This window comes from Halichoerus grypus, chromosome 4, assembly GCF_964656455.1.
Source record: "Halichoerus grypus chromosome 4, mHalGry1.hap1.1, whole genome shotgun sequence".
Classification (NCBI taxonomy): Eukaryota; Metazoa; Chordata; class Mammalia; order Carnivora; family Phocidae; genus Halichoerus; species Halichoerus grypus.
In genome coordinates, this window is record NC_135715.1 from 63,461,040 (window position 1) to 63,478,667 (window position 17,628).

At 35.3% G+C, this 17,628-nt stretch overlaps 1 protein-coding gene across 3 annotated transcripts; it reads right to left on the reverse strand.

Annotated features, from left to right (window-relative positions):
• Positions 1–471: 471 nt before the first annotated feature.
• UFM1 (ubiquitin fold modifier 1) lies at positions 472–17,415 on the reverse strand. 3 transcript variants are annotated; one of them, XR_013447010.1, is made up of 7 exons: positions 17,288–17,415; positions 17,155–17,211; positions 12,604–12,661; positions 9,039–9,078; positions 7,822–7,854; positions 5,662–6,003; positions 472–2,464 (listed from the first exon to the last, which is right to left on the reverse strand). XR_013447010.1 is itself a non-coding variant. In XM_036090818.2 (7 exons), coding segments are annotated over exons 1-7 (255 nt in total). In that variant the 5' UTR covers positions 17,290–17,415; the 3' UTR covers positions 472–2,463. The 3 variants fall into 3 exon arrangements, 2 of the variants coding, with proteins under 2 accessions (XP_035946711.1, XP_035946710.1); XM_036090818.2 differs by having other exon boundaries at positions 5,940–6,003; XM_036090817.2 differs by lacking the exon at positions 472–2,464 and having other exon boundaries at positions 3,984–6,003.
• Between the last annotated feature and the right edge of the window lie 213 nt (positions 17,416–17,628).

The following is a 17,628-nucleotide window of genomic DNA, read 5'->3' on the forward strand; positions in this document are numbered from 1 at the left end:
AAAATCCAAAGTATGGTGAAAAGATATTATTGACCTCATAGACTACAAAGAGGATTAAATAAGAATGTAAAACATAAAATCTAGTGCCTAATACATACTAGAAACTCAAGAAGTATTAGTCGTTCATATGAACTCCTTCTTAGGAAGAATAGTGATTCTTCTTTTATAATTTAGGTTTTGGTCTCAAAGTACCAGGTATACCGCTCTCATATACCAAGAAAATAAGCATACAAAAAATGATTTAGTAACTCAACAATTTTTTTTAGGCATTTTCTAACTCTATGCCCAAACTGAGAATGCCGAGTAAAACAGTCTAGCAGATAATGGATTTATGACAGAACTCACAAAGGATTAAGACCTCTGTGACTCACTCATTTACTTATTCATTCCTGCTTAATTTGCACACTGAAGGCTAATTTAATGAGCCCTAATCCATCCATACATTTATCTAGAAAATCAGAGAGGCAAGTCTGAGACATCAAAATGTTTGTGGCACTGACAACACGTACCACATACAGTTTATTTCTACAACAGCTCATCAGTTGTAAATTGTACATTTAAGAATTAATTTATTAAATCCACAGTGTTACACAGCCAAACAAATATTGACATGATGTATCATCACAATATGCTCTCAATAACAGTTTTTACATTGCTAACGAGTTTTGCCAGAAAATCAAGAGATTTATGCCAAAAACTGGCTCTCTGCGTTTGTCTGCCAACCTTGGCCGCTGTTTTGCATCCAAAGACAAAATTACCACAACACCCTCTGTATAGCAAAGCAGATTATAGAGCCATAAACCTACTTCTCGAATGTTCACAATTCTTTGTTGTGTGTGTGTGTGTGTGTGTGTGTGTGTGTGTATATATATACTGAAAAAGAGTCTAAGTGCGTCTATACAGATTATTGAATGTTAAATTTTTCAAGCCAAGTGAGATCACAGAAATGTTCAAAAGCAACCTGTGAAGTACCCTTTTTCATCTTGGGAGAAATATTTCAATATAGTTCTAGGAAAATGATAGCAAACATGTAATGATTTGGGGGGTAGACTTCATAATCATATGGCCCTAGGAGCCAATTTCCTTCTAACTTTGGACACATTAACCTAAATCTTGGCTTTCTTAACAGTAAAGAAAAAAAAATTAACACCAGCATTTTGTACAGAGATTAAGGATTAGATGAGATTATGATGGTGAAGTGCCTAGCACTGTGCCCAGCACATTAAAAAAGGGCTTGATAAACATCTTTATTTCCATGTAATTACATCTTCAGATTTTGCTGTTTCTGAAATGTGTAAATTTTGGGGACCCAAAGAAAAGGAAATGAGTCTTGATTATATTTCATCTCCAGCATTTAGCAATTCCCTTGATACAGCTAAATAATTAATACATATTTGTTAAAAATGGGAGAATGCTTTTCACTTTTAAAAGAGCGATTAATTCATTTCTGAGTCAAGAGTAAATTCTCTACTACAAGAAATGGTGAGGAATATATTCATTAACCAAATATTCTAGCAAAAGAATTTATTAGGCATGAGCCACAAATTGTTGCGATTTTCAAAGTTTTTATTCTCTTATGTAGTCTTTTGATCATGAAGTATTTATTATCTATTATGGGCAAGGTAATTTGGAAATCCTGTTTCAGTCACAATCTTACACTTTTATAAAATTTATACTTTAAATCAGAGACAAATATAACTCTGTATTTAACAATTGCTACAATGGGGGAATGTCCAAAATGCAATGGTCGCTTGGAGAGTTAAACAACCTAGCTCTGCTCGGGAGGAGTGAGGAAAGGCTCCCCAGCTTTTAAACTTGAAGAATCAATCCTGGATTTTTCAGGAAGACCACTGGAGAAAGTAGAGGCATGGAGGGGTGAGACCATGGCACAATGGAGATAATAAATATCTGTAGTTCAATGTAGCTGCAGTGCAAATCAGTCGTGGTACCAGATGACTCTGAACGAAGAGCAGTTCATGAAGGTTCTCACAGGTCATATATAGATTTTTATTCAGCAGGATTTTGACTAGTGGAACTACACAATCGTATTTCCATGCCAAAAACCTCATTACAACAACAGTGTGAAAGAGGGAACAGAGAGACTACAAGCTTTTCTAATAGCATTTATGAGAGGATGAGGGCTTTAATTACAGATCTTGGACAGATTTTGTAAATGGAATAGAATCTTGTGATGGGTTTGCTATGGCAAAAGAAAGGAAAAAAAATCTAATGAGTCCCAAATACCTGGCTTAGGCAATTTGGAGGCTGTAGCTAATAGACTGGATAGGCTAAACCTTTTGAGAATGTTTATTTCAAATAGAATGGTTTAACTACATAGCCTGATTTAAATAATGATATATCTATCTCTAGTATTATCAGAGGGTAGTTCCAGAATTTCTGTATTGGAGGGGCTTATGGGCACCAATCTGGTCAGAAGAGCAGGGTACCAATCTTGTAGCTGCATCTGCAAGATACATAAAATGACAGGAACATAAATTGTCTGATGAAGCTGATGAATATGGCGCCACAGTCCTGCTCTCGCACCAGAATCATAATTATCTTTATTTGACTGACTTTTACTGAATGTCCTATAATTTTACCACATTTACACCATCAAATTTACACCATGTACTGAAAAGTAATGCCATTCATGATTATTACACACACATTAAGTACTCTGAAATAAGAATTGAAGTCCTAGACATTTTCTATTTTTAAATTTATAATTCAATACAGATACAGATTTGGTATATTGCGGAGAAAAAAAGATACTAAAAATTCTCCTTGTATGATGTGAAGAGTTCCAAAGTCATAAAAGGGGTCAAATCCAAATCTCAACCTACTTAAGCCTTTCTTCTTCTGTAAAATGGGGATAATTTGGAATTGTGAAGAATGAGGAAGCATATCAAAATATTTGACACATAGATGTTCAATACATTTCTTTTGGGTGAATTACCTATGTAAATCATATATACACGTGTATGTACATATAGAACCACAAACTACATAAGTAATATATATTCATATGTATATAGACACACACACACACACACACACACATATATATATGTAATTTACCTATGTAACCTGCTGCTTTATAAACAGCCTTGGGAACACTGAACAGTCAATTCAGAACTGCTCCATTAAAGTGTATTAATGCTTCCAAGTTCAAAAATATTTCAATGCCTTGGGTAAAAGACATGGTAAATATTTTTAATATCTTAATTTGGGGAGAGGGGGCCTTAAAGGGGATTGAATTTTCTTCCCATTAACTTTCCTTTCGAATTAATTTTAAGAAATAAAATATCCACAAAAACTATTGTATAAACACTTTAAAATGAGGTTTTACTACCAGCGAGAGAGACGGTTAGCTAGGGTCTCTGCACTTAGTCAGCTACTAGAGAACCAAGAAGTGGATGTACACTTTCCCAGATTCTAGAACATATCCTACTCACTTCTACCCCTTGGACTTAATTTTGCTCATCTACAAAGTGAAAAGGTTGGCCTTATCATTTCCAAACCCAGCTGCACAACAAGTATCACCAGGACTGCTTTTTGTAAACAGAGATTCTTCTATGACATACCAGATTTAAGGATTCAAAACTTTAGGGGTGATTTCTAGATATCCGTATTTTTAATTCTCTAGGTGGCTCTGATAATCACTTAGGTTTGGAACATATCAGCCTACACAATTACTATAACTGCTCTCTTTTTTGTTCCTGAAAAAGGACGGGCATTTGGAAGTATATATTCATTTCTATGACCTATGGTGATTCATCATCTTTGCCCCACCCCCCACCTTTTTTTGCAACATTTGTTATACACCAGCTCAACAGGTGTGCTGATTAGGAGCTTTAATAATGAAGTAAGAGTAGACAATACAGTTTACAGTATGACAAAATGTATTTCCCTAAGATATTAATTATGTACCAATAATGTATTTAAACAAAATACGATACTTCAAAACATTCTGCACAAAGAGCTTACAGATCACATTTATTTAATTACAAATATCCAGTTCTTTAGGAAATGTTTTTAATTTAAGGACTTACTATAACAAAACTTTCAAAACCAAAGGACAAAAATATTAAATTACTTTATGGCACAGGACATCATAACTTAGGTAACACAGCAGGCAGATTTCGTTGTACAAACAGGATGGAGGGAAATCTAAATTAAATTTAAAAATTCAGAGAATGGGTATTCATAAATTTCTGGTTAACTGAGGCTTAATGATGTTAAGAACCTGGGGTCTTTGAGCATCAGTTTTGTTTAGAAAAATAAAAACTCCCCAAATATTAGAAGCATACTTTTCAACATTTACAATTCAGGATCTTACTGTTCATTTGTCAAATATATGACAATATCTGGTTAATTTCTTAAACTTAACTACCAATGTCACCCTTGAGATGCTAACCCGGTTGCATCTCCTTATACATTTTTTTCCCAATGAACCTAATGCCTATGACAGGGAAGATAATTGAAACACGCTTAGATAAAAACTGGTCTTAGAGATAATTTATTCATGAATAATTCAGCAAGCACTTACTGAAAGCCTACTACATTTCCAGGTCTAAAAAGAGCAAGACAGACACAAAGCCTGCCTCCAGGGAGCTCACCATCCAGTATATAGCAGCAGGCCAAGCACTGGTTCTGCATCACTATGAGCCTTCTTTTCATCTTTCAAGATTTGCATAGATACTGATTTCCTCTGTAAGGGCAAATAAAATCTTCCCTTATGCGTATCATTCTTTAGATTATCATAAGGGGAATTCTGAAGTCTGTGTGTTGACAAAGCCTACACTCTGCTTTCTCTAATTGCCTTCTGCTCCTTCTGACAATGTCAGATATTTTCTTTTCCCCTTCGTTCTCCACAACACACACTGCACTTTTGCCAACCCAGTTGGCTTTTTCTGTGATGCTTTGCTACAGCTTTCTGTTCCCCTTCACTGTGTCTTTTGTTTCTTTCCTCCTTACTAGAAAACTGGTCATTGGGGTTTCCCCAGGATCCCTTTCCTGACTTCTTATTCACTTGAGTGACTAAACTTAACACCTCCTTAAATGTTGGGTCTTTAGTAAGTATAATAATCAGCATTTTCAATTAGCGTTTCCTAGAGCTCTGTTATGAATTCCAGATCTTTCCAATACTCTCTTCCTGAATGCTATTTAGAAATATTACCCTCACAGTAAGACAAGAATTTCTTGAGGATTCCTGTTTTAAAGGTTGTATTCGGAGACTGACAAAGGATACGTAACTTAGCAAAGAACGCTTCTAACTTTATTCTCAATTCTTACCAAGTAGTGGATTCTGCAAGATGATAGTTAAAACTCTTTGGTGTGAGGTATCAATTTTACACAAAAGGGCTAGATCAAAAAATTCAATTTTGGAGTCTCTGATATAGTTTGAAACTTAAGAAAACCTAAATGATAAAAAGTTAAAGATAGTTACATATTCATTGATATGTCTATATCCTTTATCATGAACAATATACAATTGAGAATTCAACTATTTTTAAGTGTGTAAGTCAGATGCTATCAAGCAAACTGCCATGTATGACCCACAGTCCTTTTAAATGTTTAACTCAGACAAATAGGAAGATTCAGTAAACTTTAATTTTCCAAATGTTCTCAAAAGAGTTATCAGAAGCATCCACCACTTACAAAACACAGCTGGATAATCCACTTGGCCCGAATGAACTACCTGTGTGTTGTGAGGTAGCAATGACAGGCTAGGATCTTCTGTGGAGATGATACCCTCTACGCATAAGCAGTCCCTCTTCACAGGAAGAGTGTGAATAACAAGAAGGGACAGAGTCACCCTTCATTATTTCATCAACTACTGGTGTTTTCATAGTGTTTTAAATGGCTGATTTCAGTTTTACAACAATACCAAAATTTATTTGGAAAGGTCATCTTATGTTCCAGGTAGCAGATATTACCAACTTCCAACACGATCTCTAGGAATAATTCGCAGTTCTGAACCATGCTTTAGGAAAACATTTCCTACACAAACAAACAAAACATAAAGTTAGGTATTTAAAAAATGACAAGTTATCTTAACATTCCAACAACGATCATAATACAAGATACAAAGAAGTGTAAAGTAAGTAGGTACAGAAGCTCAAGTATTTTCAGAATCTAACTCCAAGCTTTTTAAGGCTTGTTCCCATTCCTCTCACATCTTGACAACCCAACCAAATGTCTGAACATTTTAAATAAGAACACTAGCCACAAAAGTGCTAATGCATACACTCAGCAAACAACAATGTAATTTAACCATCAATACTTGCTAATTTAATACACAATAAAATATCTGAGGACAGAAAGAATAGTAAATCTTTTTTTTTTTTTTTAAGATTTTATTTATTTATTTTGACAGAGAAAGAGAGAGACAGCGAGAGAGGGAACACAAGCAGGGCGAGTGACAGAGGGAGAAGCAGACTCTCCACTAAGCAGAGCCCAACGTGGGGCTCGATCCCAGGACCCTGGGATCATGACCTGAGCTGAAGGCAGACGCTTAACGACTGAGCCACCCAGGCGCCCCAAGAATAGTAAATCTAAATTACCACAAATGACAGAGGTTTAGAAACCTGATCTGACCTATTTTTGCTCAATTACTTGCTGAAATTTTCTTCATGCCCCATGATATGCAGATTTCAACTTTTAAGGGTAATACAACAGGCAGCATGTTACAATAAGCGGTAACTCAAATTAGTATGAACTACTGAACATTTCTACAGCAAGAAGAAATAAAACCTTTAAACCGAAGTTTAAAGACATCTCCACAATAAAATGCCTCATGATTCTCAATAATCTTTTTAATTTAATAACATTATATACTTAAAACTATTGATTTAAGTAAAAAAAAAGAAAATTACAATTTTAGGGCACCTGGGTGGCTCAGTTGGTTAAGCGACTGCCTTCAGCTTAGGTCATGATCCTAGAGTCCCGGGACTGAGTCCCTCATCAGGCTCCCTGCTCGGCAGGGAGTTTGCTTCTCCCTCTGACCCTCCCCCCTCTCATGCTCTCTCTCTCTTTCTCTCTCTCAAATAAAATCTTAAAAAAAAATTACAATTTTAAATCCCTCTTCATTTTCTATACGGTTAAATTTCAATTCCAAGGCCTTATGAGGACAATATAATTTTTTTATAATACAGAAGTACTTTAGAATGATTTAAACATAACTACTGCTCAAATAGAGATCACATTATATTAACACATGCTTAATTTTAAAACACTGTATTTAGATTATAAGCCAAAAAAAGGTACATCTAAAAAATATAAAACTACCTATTAAAAAGTTTAAGATCACTTTTACTTTGCCTGCTTGTTAGGACATCAATATACAGCACTGTATAATACCAAGTCTGAAGCTCTGAGTGTGGACTAAGTCCCCTGAAAGACTGTTCTTTTTTAAAGTAACAGTTAACAGCTAGCACTTCCTGAATGCTTACTACGGATAATGCAGACTTGTAAGCACTTCCCATGGACTACCTCACCACTATCATATAAAGGTAGGTCCAAATCATTCCCGAAAGAGTACGATCTTACCGTCACTTTTGGTTCCATGTATTAAACACCTTTTAATGCTTATTAGTGAGGTTTTCTCTTACTTGTAGCCAAAAGCATATATAACTGATACCCATAACAAAACAAATTATTACTCCAAGACACGGGTAAAGACTCCTACATAACCGTTAAAAAATAGCTATTATCCTGGTAAAAACCCTATCTAGTCTAATTAGAATGAATCACATGTTCAGTATCAACTGACACGCAGAGCCCCACCCACGTGTCCGTGAGTTTCAGACAAATACTCACCAGCAGTCTGGGCAGGATTTATTCCTATTCCATCTAGAAAAGAAGTCATAAAATTATCTAAGTGGTTTTATTTCTAAAGCTAAAATGGTTTAATGTAACAAGAGATTTGTCATTACTATGTATACAGGCACAAGCCAAACAATTTAAATCCAAAAACATGAATGACAAATCTTTCAGTAAGTTACCTGTTGAAATATGTTGAAATAAATATCCGTTATTATTATGCATTCACATATATTGCTGGGTTAGACAAGAACACCTGTCAATGCCATGATCCTGATAAGTTCCATGGAAGACAATGTATTTTACCACACCACACCCAGTGAAAAATAAAGTCAAAAGCACTTTAGGTTATGTCCTTCGTCATTTACATATTGCTCCCAAGGCATAAAATCTCCCCAGGAGAGCCCCCAAAGTCATTTAATTCAAGTTGCAGTGACACCTGATCAAAGTTTACAAAGCACTTTCCTAACAGCTAATTTGTAAATCTAAAACTTTCTGGAAAGTAGGTCAGGTAGAGAAACACTGCAATATGACAGCATACGGAATGTTTCAGAATGAGAAATTCTGTCGTATCTAAACTAAAGCATGCTACCGTGCATTAAACCCATGTTCTCTTAGATTATCCTAACTGCACCTGAACCACTGGCCAGCACCAACAAATACTACCTTGTATTTTTGCAAGATTGTGAAGGCCTTCCCGCAATCTTTACCCTTCATCTTATTTCAGTATCTTCTCACAGGGCTAGTTCCATGACAATTATTACTAGTATTCTAAGATATTCAGAATTTAAACTATAGATCTAATTGAATAAAATCCTCATTATTTCAAGCTTACAAGAAATAGTTTACTATAGGAAAGCAATAAAAAGCTATAGCAAAGGTACATTCCCATTTAACTTCTTATATTCTAAAAGCATCTACAACTTATTAAAAAACAACAACACACCTTGTTAAATAAAGGGAAAAGTTATTTTTAGTAATAATCTGGCATGAAGTGGTAAGGACACAAGATATTGTAAAGTGCTATAAAATACCAGAAGCATAAAGAAACCGAAAAGAGCTCATTATGGACAATACCTTGACTTAGTATTTACAATTATGTATATCATTTATGTTAATATAAATTTTGGCCTTTTTAAGTCGATTTTAATTAATTTGACTTTTTAAAACAATTTCTATAGCTTTGAGGTAATAGTTTTAAAATAATTTCTTACCATTGGTAATAATTGCACTTGTTGCTGCAGGAACTTTAAACTAAAAAGGAGAAAAAGGAAAAAAATTATTTTGTATCTTTGTGAAAGTTTATATAAAAATATATAAATATTTATATACATAAACTATAAAAGATGGTTAGCAAGGATGGGGTATATATAATCAATTCTATAATCCTAAAATGTGATTTATCTTTTAGGATAAATAATGTCATCAAAGAAAATACTATTAATTGGCTTATATTTAATGAACAATATTTTTTTCTAAATACTGCATTTCACTGCATGTAGGACACCAGGGATTGGAAAATGCATCTTATTTTATGCATTACAGAAAAAGAAAAACACTGTCAATAAAGCTACGATCGATGTTTACTCTTTCAGACTTAGACATGTTACTTTTATCATATGTAACTCTCTTGCATAATCAAAAATAAAAGCAAACCACTTGCTTAGAACATTCCTAAAATTTCTCTGTAGAAGCAGTAAGATCAAACAAATGCTATCTTGTATTTAATGGAAGACCAACCAAAGCTCAAATTCCTTCCTCAAATTCTCCTCTGAATATATTGCTGACTTATATTTCACAGGATTTCAAGTCTAATTATGCCACCAGGAAATAACAACTAAGTTCAAGTGGGTGCAGATGATGTCAACTAGACAATTATGTGACTGCCACTTGGCTAATAGTGAGAGTAAGACTCCACTGATCTACTTCCAGAGGTGTAAAAAGATGTTTTCTGAATCAATAAAATGTGGTATGGAACTTCTCCCTTTAGAGAAGTCCTAATTCTTTTGAGACCAGCAGTTGTCAAAATGTGTTCATGTACTCATAAGTTCATTCATTTATCTAACAAGTATTTATTAAGTACTTCTATGCTTATAGACTAGCTTTATAGATATTACAGTTGAGTTTTGTGATCAAATAAATCTGGAAAACACTAAAGTAGTATTCTTCTCAAAATCAGCTAATATGCAGCTAATATAGTTGATTTAATGTCAAGAAGGAAATGGTGAATAAAGTATTTCCCATACTCTTTGGCCACTAATTCTAGTTTTTCATTGTTTTTGTTGTTGTTGTTTTGGTGGTTCTAGTGGCCTTGGAAAAGTATTCTGGGAAATGCTGCTCTGGGTATTTATAATGGCCACATATACATAGTTAAGAAAAACAACTAAAAGTTTACTTTAAGTTATAAATTAAAGAATCAAGTTTTAAAATAAAAATTTAACTATGCATGAGAACAATACCTGTTACTGGATTATGCACCTAATAAACACATAACTTCACAGTCTATATGGTCTATTTTTATTTGTAAATGTCCTTTTAAAGATTTAAAAAATTTAAATAAACCTAACTTAAAATAACTTCAAAATGTGCTTTTATATTAAAATACTTCAAAAGTTATTTATAGAGATTATAATACTTAATAAAACATCTCAGATTTCTAAAATTTGAGATTACAAAGTTTCTAGTTACCCTACTGTCTTATTCTTAGATTATGTCCATTTTAGGATAAGCTATGCATTTTTAGTCACATCCATATAGTGGCAGCATATCTATGAACATTAAAAACCATAAGCAACTGCTGACATAATTACTCCCTTTTCCAGAATGTAGTAGCAACAGTTTAGCAGAAATCTGGGAAGCATCACTAGTGATGTAAAATTCAGCAACTATTATGTTCACCTTACACTACTGACAAGTTTCCTTCTGGATGCAAAGTATTTCATGCTCCTAAATTTTCATTTCTTTTCTTTCTCAGACCCCTAAATCTTGTAACTTAGAATGTTAAAAGGCTATTCTCAGGTTTTCACAACTCACTACTTAAATTAATTCTTACTCCTATTGGGGAATTTTCTTATTTTTTATTAAGAGATTTTACTAGGGATTTAAATCCACAGACTCAGTTTGTCAAGTCAACTCTTGTCTTCACTGTAAGATCCTATAATGTCTCATCTTGTGAAAGTCCTTCTCATTGCTGCCTGAAAGTCATAACCTTTCTAAAGGTGTAACACCTGCAATTCATCAACGGTTATAAGCTACATTAAAATCTCAATAAATATAAGCAGCTATGTGAAATTTTTAAGTTTATTTTCTATTGCATGTCTGTTGTAATTTTTTTATACTTTCACCAGAAGACCAAGATCACAACAATGCCTTTGCCTTACAAAGAACACATGTAACTATAAAATATAATAATAAAATATTAATTATAGCTCAAATTGACATACTTCTTAAATTATAATTTGTGGGATCTGCTATGCCCCAGGACCAGGAATAGTTCTTGCAGGTGATCTGTGCAGCAGAAAGTAATGCTGATGCTGTACTCAGATTTGTTTCCTTCTTAGTTATTCTATATGGGTGAAAAAGATTAAAATTGACTATAAAACAAGTACTACCACTTTTCAGTTCAATTATGAAGGAGTGATAAATGATGTCAGTGGTCCCGCACAGTATCTGTAACTACCGATGTGTTGGCTGATTTTCCATTAATAACTTAAATTCAGGGTAGGATTATGGGTTAAGCCAGTTTATTTAGTTACTAAAATTATTTTTCTGTGACTATAAACTTTTTCGAAGATTCTGAATCAAAACATTTGGATTTGAGTTACTCTAGATTTGTACAGCACTTTTAACTTCACAAAATATCAGTAAATGCAATTATATTTTTACTCAAAATCATTTAATCAGACAGGAAGGATAGATATTAATTACTCCCATTTTACAGGATATGAAATTTGAAGAAGAGAGAAATTGGGAGGTTTGCCCATATCACACAAATAATTAATGACACAATTAAACGTCTCCCAAGTCACATTTTTATGCCATTTCCACCAGACCAAGCTACTCTTGTAGTGTTATGTCCAAAGAGCTGCTTTATGGATGCATCTGATAACTCCGGATGAAAAAAATCTTATTTCTTAAGAACCAAAAACGCAAAATGCTTTAAAAGACTACACACTTTTAAAAGCAACCAGTTGACATGCTCATACAGAAAACTTGAGAAATATGATAAAGACATTAAAAAATTCTAATTTGAGAATCAAAATGAGTAAAAACAGGTTTACGGACTACACTGTAAAATAATGTTGCTGTTTAAAAAAATTCCCATATCCTCAAACCTTTTCAATTTCAGTAAAACTTTTCCTTAAAATTTTCAATGGATGCATTAAACAGAGATTTGTTTAACTCACTTTCCCTACTTCTATTAAGTCTTAACTTCCATTCACTTACTTCTGTAAGTAGGGCTTAACTTTTTGATAGCATTAACCTAGTAATGAATCCGCATGGAAGTGGTGGGTCAGAGTACATGCAAAATTTAAGGCTTTTTCTTTTTTTTTTAAAGATTTATTTATTTATTTGAGAGAGAGAGAGAGAGAAGGGAGGAGAGGGAGAGAGAAGCAGATCAGGGTTCGATCTCATGACCCTAAAATCAAACCGGAGCTGAAGCCAAGAGTCAGACGCTTAACCAACTATGCCACTCAGGCGCCCCGCAAATTTAAAGACTTTTGAAAAAGATACCAGTAAACTGCATTCCATACAGGTTGTTCCAATTTCTATACTTACTTCTTCTGCTGCAAACTTTAAGACTGCTGTGAAAGGTGTACTTTCAGGAACACTAAGTCTGCAAGAAGAATTAAAAAGAATTTTTTAAAAAGCTGATTATTCTTAAAGCCCCTTGTTCCTTATTTTGGCTAATGTGGTAGACCTGGACAAAACTGTTTTTTGAGGCTGAAGGTTGTCTATTTTGATTGCACACTATGCTCATTAACTTTAAAATGAAAAAAAAAGCAATTAGTTTCATAACTGAGATGATGCCCACAGCTCCACCTGAAAATTAACCCATATAGGTGAAACCTTATATATTTGTAATACTTTGATACAAAAAGGTCTAGCATATAGGCTGCTGGTTTCCACAAATGGATTTCAAAAAGTCACATTTCTCCTTAGTCATCAGTCCACTTTACCACCTCCAGTCCAAACACCTCTGCACCTGATGCAGGAAGATCATCACTTTCATTGTAAGAGTCTAGCTTAACCTTCTCATGAACTTTCCAGTGCACTCTTAATAATCAAGTCTGAAATAGATTAAATTGGTGTAAATGAGTATGTTCACTATGATAAAATGTGAAGTGATTTTCTACCTTTATATTGTCATTAGAAAAAGGGCTTAATACAATCTGAAATAACATTTTGTAGAGTAATATGTGATTTTGTTACTAACTTGTACTGTGTTAAGTATATGAAAGATTACTGATAAATGGTCAATCTGTATGAATTTTCCAATTTAAAAACTAAAAATAGAATTGACATTATACCCTAAGAAAACACTTTAAAACAAAGAAAGAAGTTAAAAAATATATAAAAAGTTCCTAATGTGAAATAAATAAAAATAACTCAAGACTGTAAAACAGATTATCTTTCAAAGCAGGGAAGTGACTGGCAAGCTAACATTTCTCTTTGAAACTTCTCTATTTGTCACCAGAGTATTGTTCTTTAATGTTGTAATAAATTACCATTACGGAACATCTTAGGTATGTGTCCCATTTCTTCACTTAGTTACAGATCACTGAATATAAAAATCACTAGCTGCCACAACACATTATAATGACTTCCAGTAGGAGATTCTTGGCTGCCACCATTCTACTTCTCCAAAATACCACTCAAGAGTGAAAATGGACATTTTTCTCCCCTTTTCTTTCCTTGTTTTTTTTGGAGACAATAGAAACAAAATTCTAAAGGATAGCCATTTGTTTAAAAAGTATCTGCTAAAATGGGAATGTGATAGTATACAAAGTAGGCAATTGTACTTGGCAAGTATTTCTGTAGTACATTTACAGTTTCAAAACTGAGATTCATTTTCCTAAAACTGTGCTTCAAAGGAACTCTTAAAACCTTAGGGTTTCAATTCACTTGTGAACTGCAGACAGGAAATGTCCCTGTAATACATACCTAAATGTCATACTGATATTCATTAAAATATGTTTCTACCTGTATTTTAAATTGGTGAGACTGTCCAAAGATAATCCAATAAAATAGTAAAATGAAAACGTATTTCAATGCATGTTCTAAGTGGCAGAAAAATCACAGAGGGACTGGGAGTTACGCAACTCCACAAATTTTATCTAGATTTGAATTTGTTTTGTTTGTCAGTTGCATCATTTTGCAAATTTGGTGCTTAAACACTACACTGGTGGTTTGAAAAAATGGGAATTATTTTGTATATTAAGATGAATTTTTAAAGTAAATTACTAGTAAATTTTGTCTTTTTAATAAATATTACATATAAACAGAAATATGACAAAACTTGACAAGTGCTATTATAAAGAACTGAGAATGAAGTTTCTATAGGAAACTGAAGAAGGGAGAGATGAACTCCCCCGACAATTACAGAAATCTTTACTGAGGTGACATTCTGATTATTAAAGGGTGTTGTTTGTCCAGAAGTGGTGGTCCCAAGACTACAATCCAAACACAGAAAAGAACATGTGTAAAAGCAGAGAGGACTAAAGGGCTCCCTTGTCAATATGTGAACATTGACTGAAGCTTTGATTAAGTAATTATGGTAGTAAGGAAGGTGAGAGAAGAGGTGGGAATGAGAATGAAAGATAGGAATCAGACTGAAAAAGTCAAAGCTATATTTAATTCATCCCATATATACAAGAGCACATTTGATTGAACATTTCTATAACCTAATGGCCATACCAAGAGTGAATCTATCAAAAAACAAAAAACAAAACAAAAAAACCGTAAAAACTCTGACATCCCCCAGAATAAATGAGGAACTGAAACATCCTTTTTAGAATTCAACTATTAGTAATGCTAGAAACTCAAAGGACATTTTTCTATTAAAGCATACATTTACTGGCTTGGCAAGTGAAAAGTAACATTAAAAAGTCAAAGCATATTCTCCCATAAATTTTAAAAATTGAATTTAATAGTACCCAAGTACTAGTTACCAATTACTTTGAATAGGATATATAGCATAACTAACCTTACACAGACACACACACACACACGTTATACGTATTTTATATACACACCAAACACTAGGTATGCCTAGTATATTCACTCAGTCACCAATATTAATTGAACTGGTACAAAATTCCAGGCACTCTTACAGATACTACTGCTGTCCTACTCTGTCCTTTCTTCCCCCTTCTCACTTTTTTTCTAGAGAATATTTATACATTGACGAGAATAACCCAGTATAAAGGGAGAAATCAAAGATGATGAGGAGAGAGGAATCTCTGGACTCCATCTACTTTAATCTTGAGAAGACTAAAATAGATGAGATCCAGAGCCCAAGTGGTACAGCTGGTTTTCATAGGAATAAAGTCATGTTTTCCTTTGTAATAGGATGGTGGACAGAAACTATGGGTTTATAGACATAGTAGTAGCTTTATAGATGTGATGATGGAAAGATGAATTTTCCTCTGATGGCTTCGGAAAAAGGGAAAAGCATTGTAAAAAGTATGAATAGATTTTTAAAATTCTTTCAGAGAATAAAAAGTAAAATAAGCAAACCTGGGAACTGTAGCAGAGCATTAGGTACTACTGAGCATAGTTGTGAATTTTACATAAAATCCATCAGCCTAATTGTGTAATTTTCTCTAAAGACATTCAGCTATGTACAGAGAACATGGTGGTTGAGCTCAGAGTTGGATGTTTCACCAAGCAAAACATACTGGGGAGAGAACACCAGAGCTGAGGTGAGTGGACACCAGACAGAATGACCGGACCATGGACTCTAGGAGGGTAAGAAAAGGAACCGGGTAAAGCAGGGGGGAGAGGGTAGTGACAGATTTAAAAAGCAGTCTGATCAATGAATTAATTCCTTTTAATTCATTACTCTGAAATATTAGAGTAAATTAGATGTAAGAAGAAAATGTGGTCATCCACAAGAGCATACTTGAAAATGACACCTTAGCTGGAGCAGTTACTGAAGAAGACCTTAAGGTTTTAGGCTGTAACCATGTATATTTGAGATAAGGTGAAAAAAAGATTCATCTAGAGATCAAATGATCAAAAAAGCTTAACGGTAGGAGTTGCATGGGAAAAAGCTTAAGGGTAGGAGTTGCATGGGTCAAAGATAGTTAAGTCACTGAGGCTGACAACTGCTAACAGTTTGGTTAAGTAGGTCTCGATATTAATTATATTAACTATGCTTAAAATCCTATTGAAGTCTTGTCCTTTGCCGCCTTTTATGCGACTTCCAGCTACAATAACCTCAATAATGTTTATCTAAAATCACGGAAATTTCCGGATGAATATGTAGTTGAGGCCGTGCCAATCCATCATTCAACTGCTAAAGGAGAAAAAAAGGCCTCGCGTGGATAAACTGCCTTATTTCTGCATTTCCCATTCCTACTAATCACACTTTATTAAATCCCAACATAAGAAGTGTATGACTTGAGGGGCGCCTGGGTGGCTCAGTCGTTAAGCGTCTGCCTTCGGCTCAGGTCATGGTCCCGGGGTCCTGGGATCGAGCCCCGCATCGGGCTCCCTGCTCGGTGGGAAGCCTGCTTCTCCCTCTTCCACTCCCCCTGCTTGTGTTCCCTCTCTCGCTGTGTCTCTCTCTGTCAAATAAATAAATAAAATCTTTAAAAAAAAAAAAAAAAAAGAAGTGTATGACTTGAAGCTCATTACTTTGTGACGTCCGACTGTTGAGTCACTCACACGGGAATCAGAAGACGGACAGTGATAAACATTTCAAGTAATTTCAGAATCTGAACTGGGCTGTCTTCCCCTTCCTGTAACAGCTGGTCAAAGCGGCAAAAGGCCCTTCCAATCAGGAGCAGATAGGGACTTCTTTAAGGACCCCAGCAAATCATTAGAGTCGTCTACACGTCCTCCCGCTCCAACACCTACCCAGGCAGTCCCGTGGACAGGTCACCACGTTCCCGTCACACGGCCTTGCTCCCTCGCGCCGTGAGCTGACACTCAGTGCAACGGGCGCGGGATGTCGCCTCTCAGGCTCGAGTGGGATGGGGGAGGCTCCAGGAAGAGCGAGGGAGGGGAAAAGGGACGGCATGCAGCCTGCTGGGGTGGGAGAGGATCTGGAGGCCAGCCTGGTCCCCCCTAACCCGCAAGGCACACCGCCGCCAGGCTACTCACACTTTGTAAGGCAGCCGCGGGTCCGACGTCAGCGTGATCTTAAAGGAAACCTTCGACCTGAGGAGGAGAGCGGGAGAGAATTAAAGTCGTGCAGCGGGACCAGGGGTTGGAATCGGGGTCAAAAAATACTTACATGGTGGAGCCGCTCCCGGTGGAGATGCCCGCCAATTCCGCCTGGTCTCCCACTTCCTCTGCCGTGCCCGGGAACGCACCGCCCCACTCAGGTCCACGTCTCCCTCAGCAAACTGGGGGCCTCCAAAGTTGCTGTTGTCTAAGGCACTGCCTGAAAATCGGCTCCTGTTGTTCGAGCTAGGCGGAGCCTCCAAGTTACAAAGAGCTACTTCTTTTACATTTTATGCTCTGAGACTAAAGCATGGATTGTATGGAAGAATATTTTTCTAACTGCGATTATGTTCTTCCGTATTTTTAGTCAGGCAATACCAATATGGGTAGAGACGGTAGGACTCTAGGTCC

Coding starts and splice junctions, on each gene's coding strand:
- UFM1 (XM_036090817.2), bottom strand. Junction 7,855..9,038: donor AAGTGCAATTATTACCAATG/GTAAGAAATTAT, acceptor CTTCTTTTCTAG/ATGGAATAGGAATAAATCCT. Junction 6,004..7,821: donor AAATCCTGCCCAGACTGCTG/GTGAGTATTTGT, acceptor TTGTTTGTGTAG/GAAATGTTTTCCTAAAGCAT.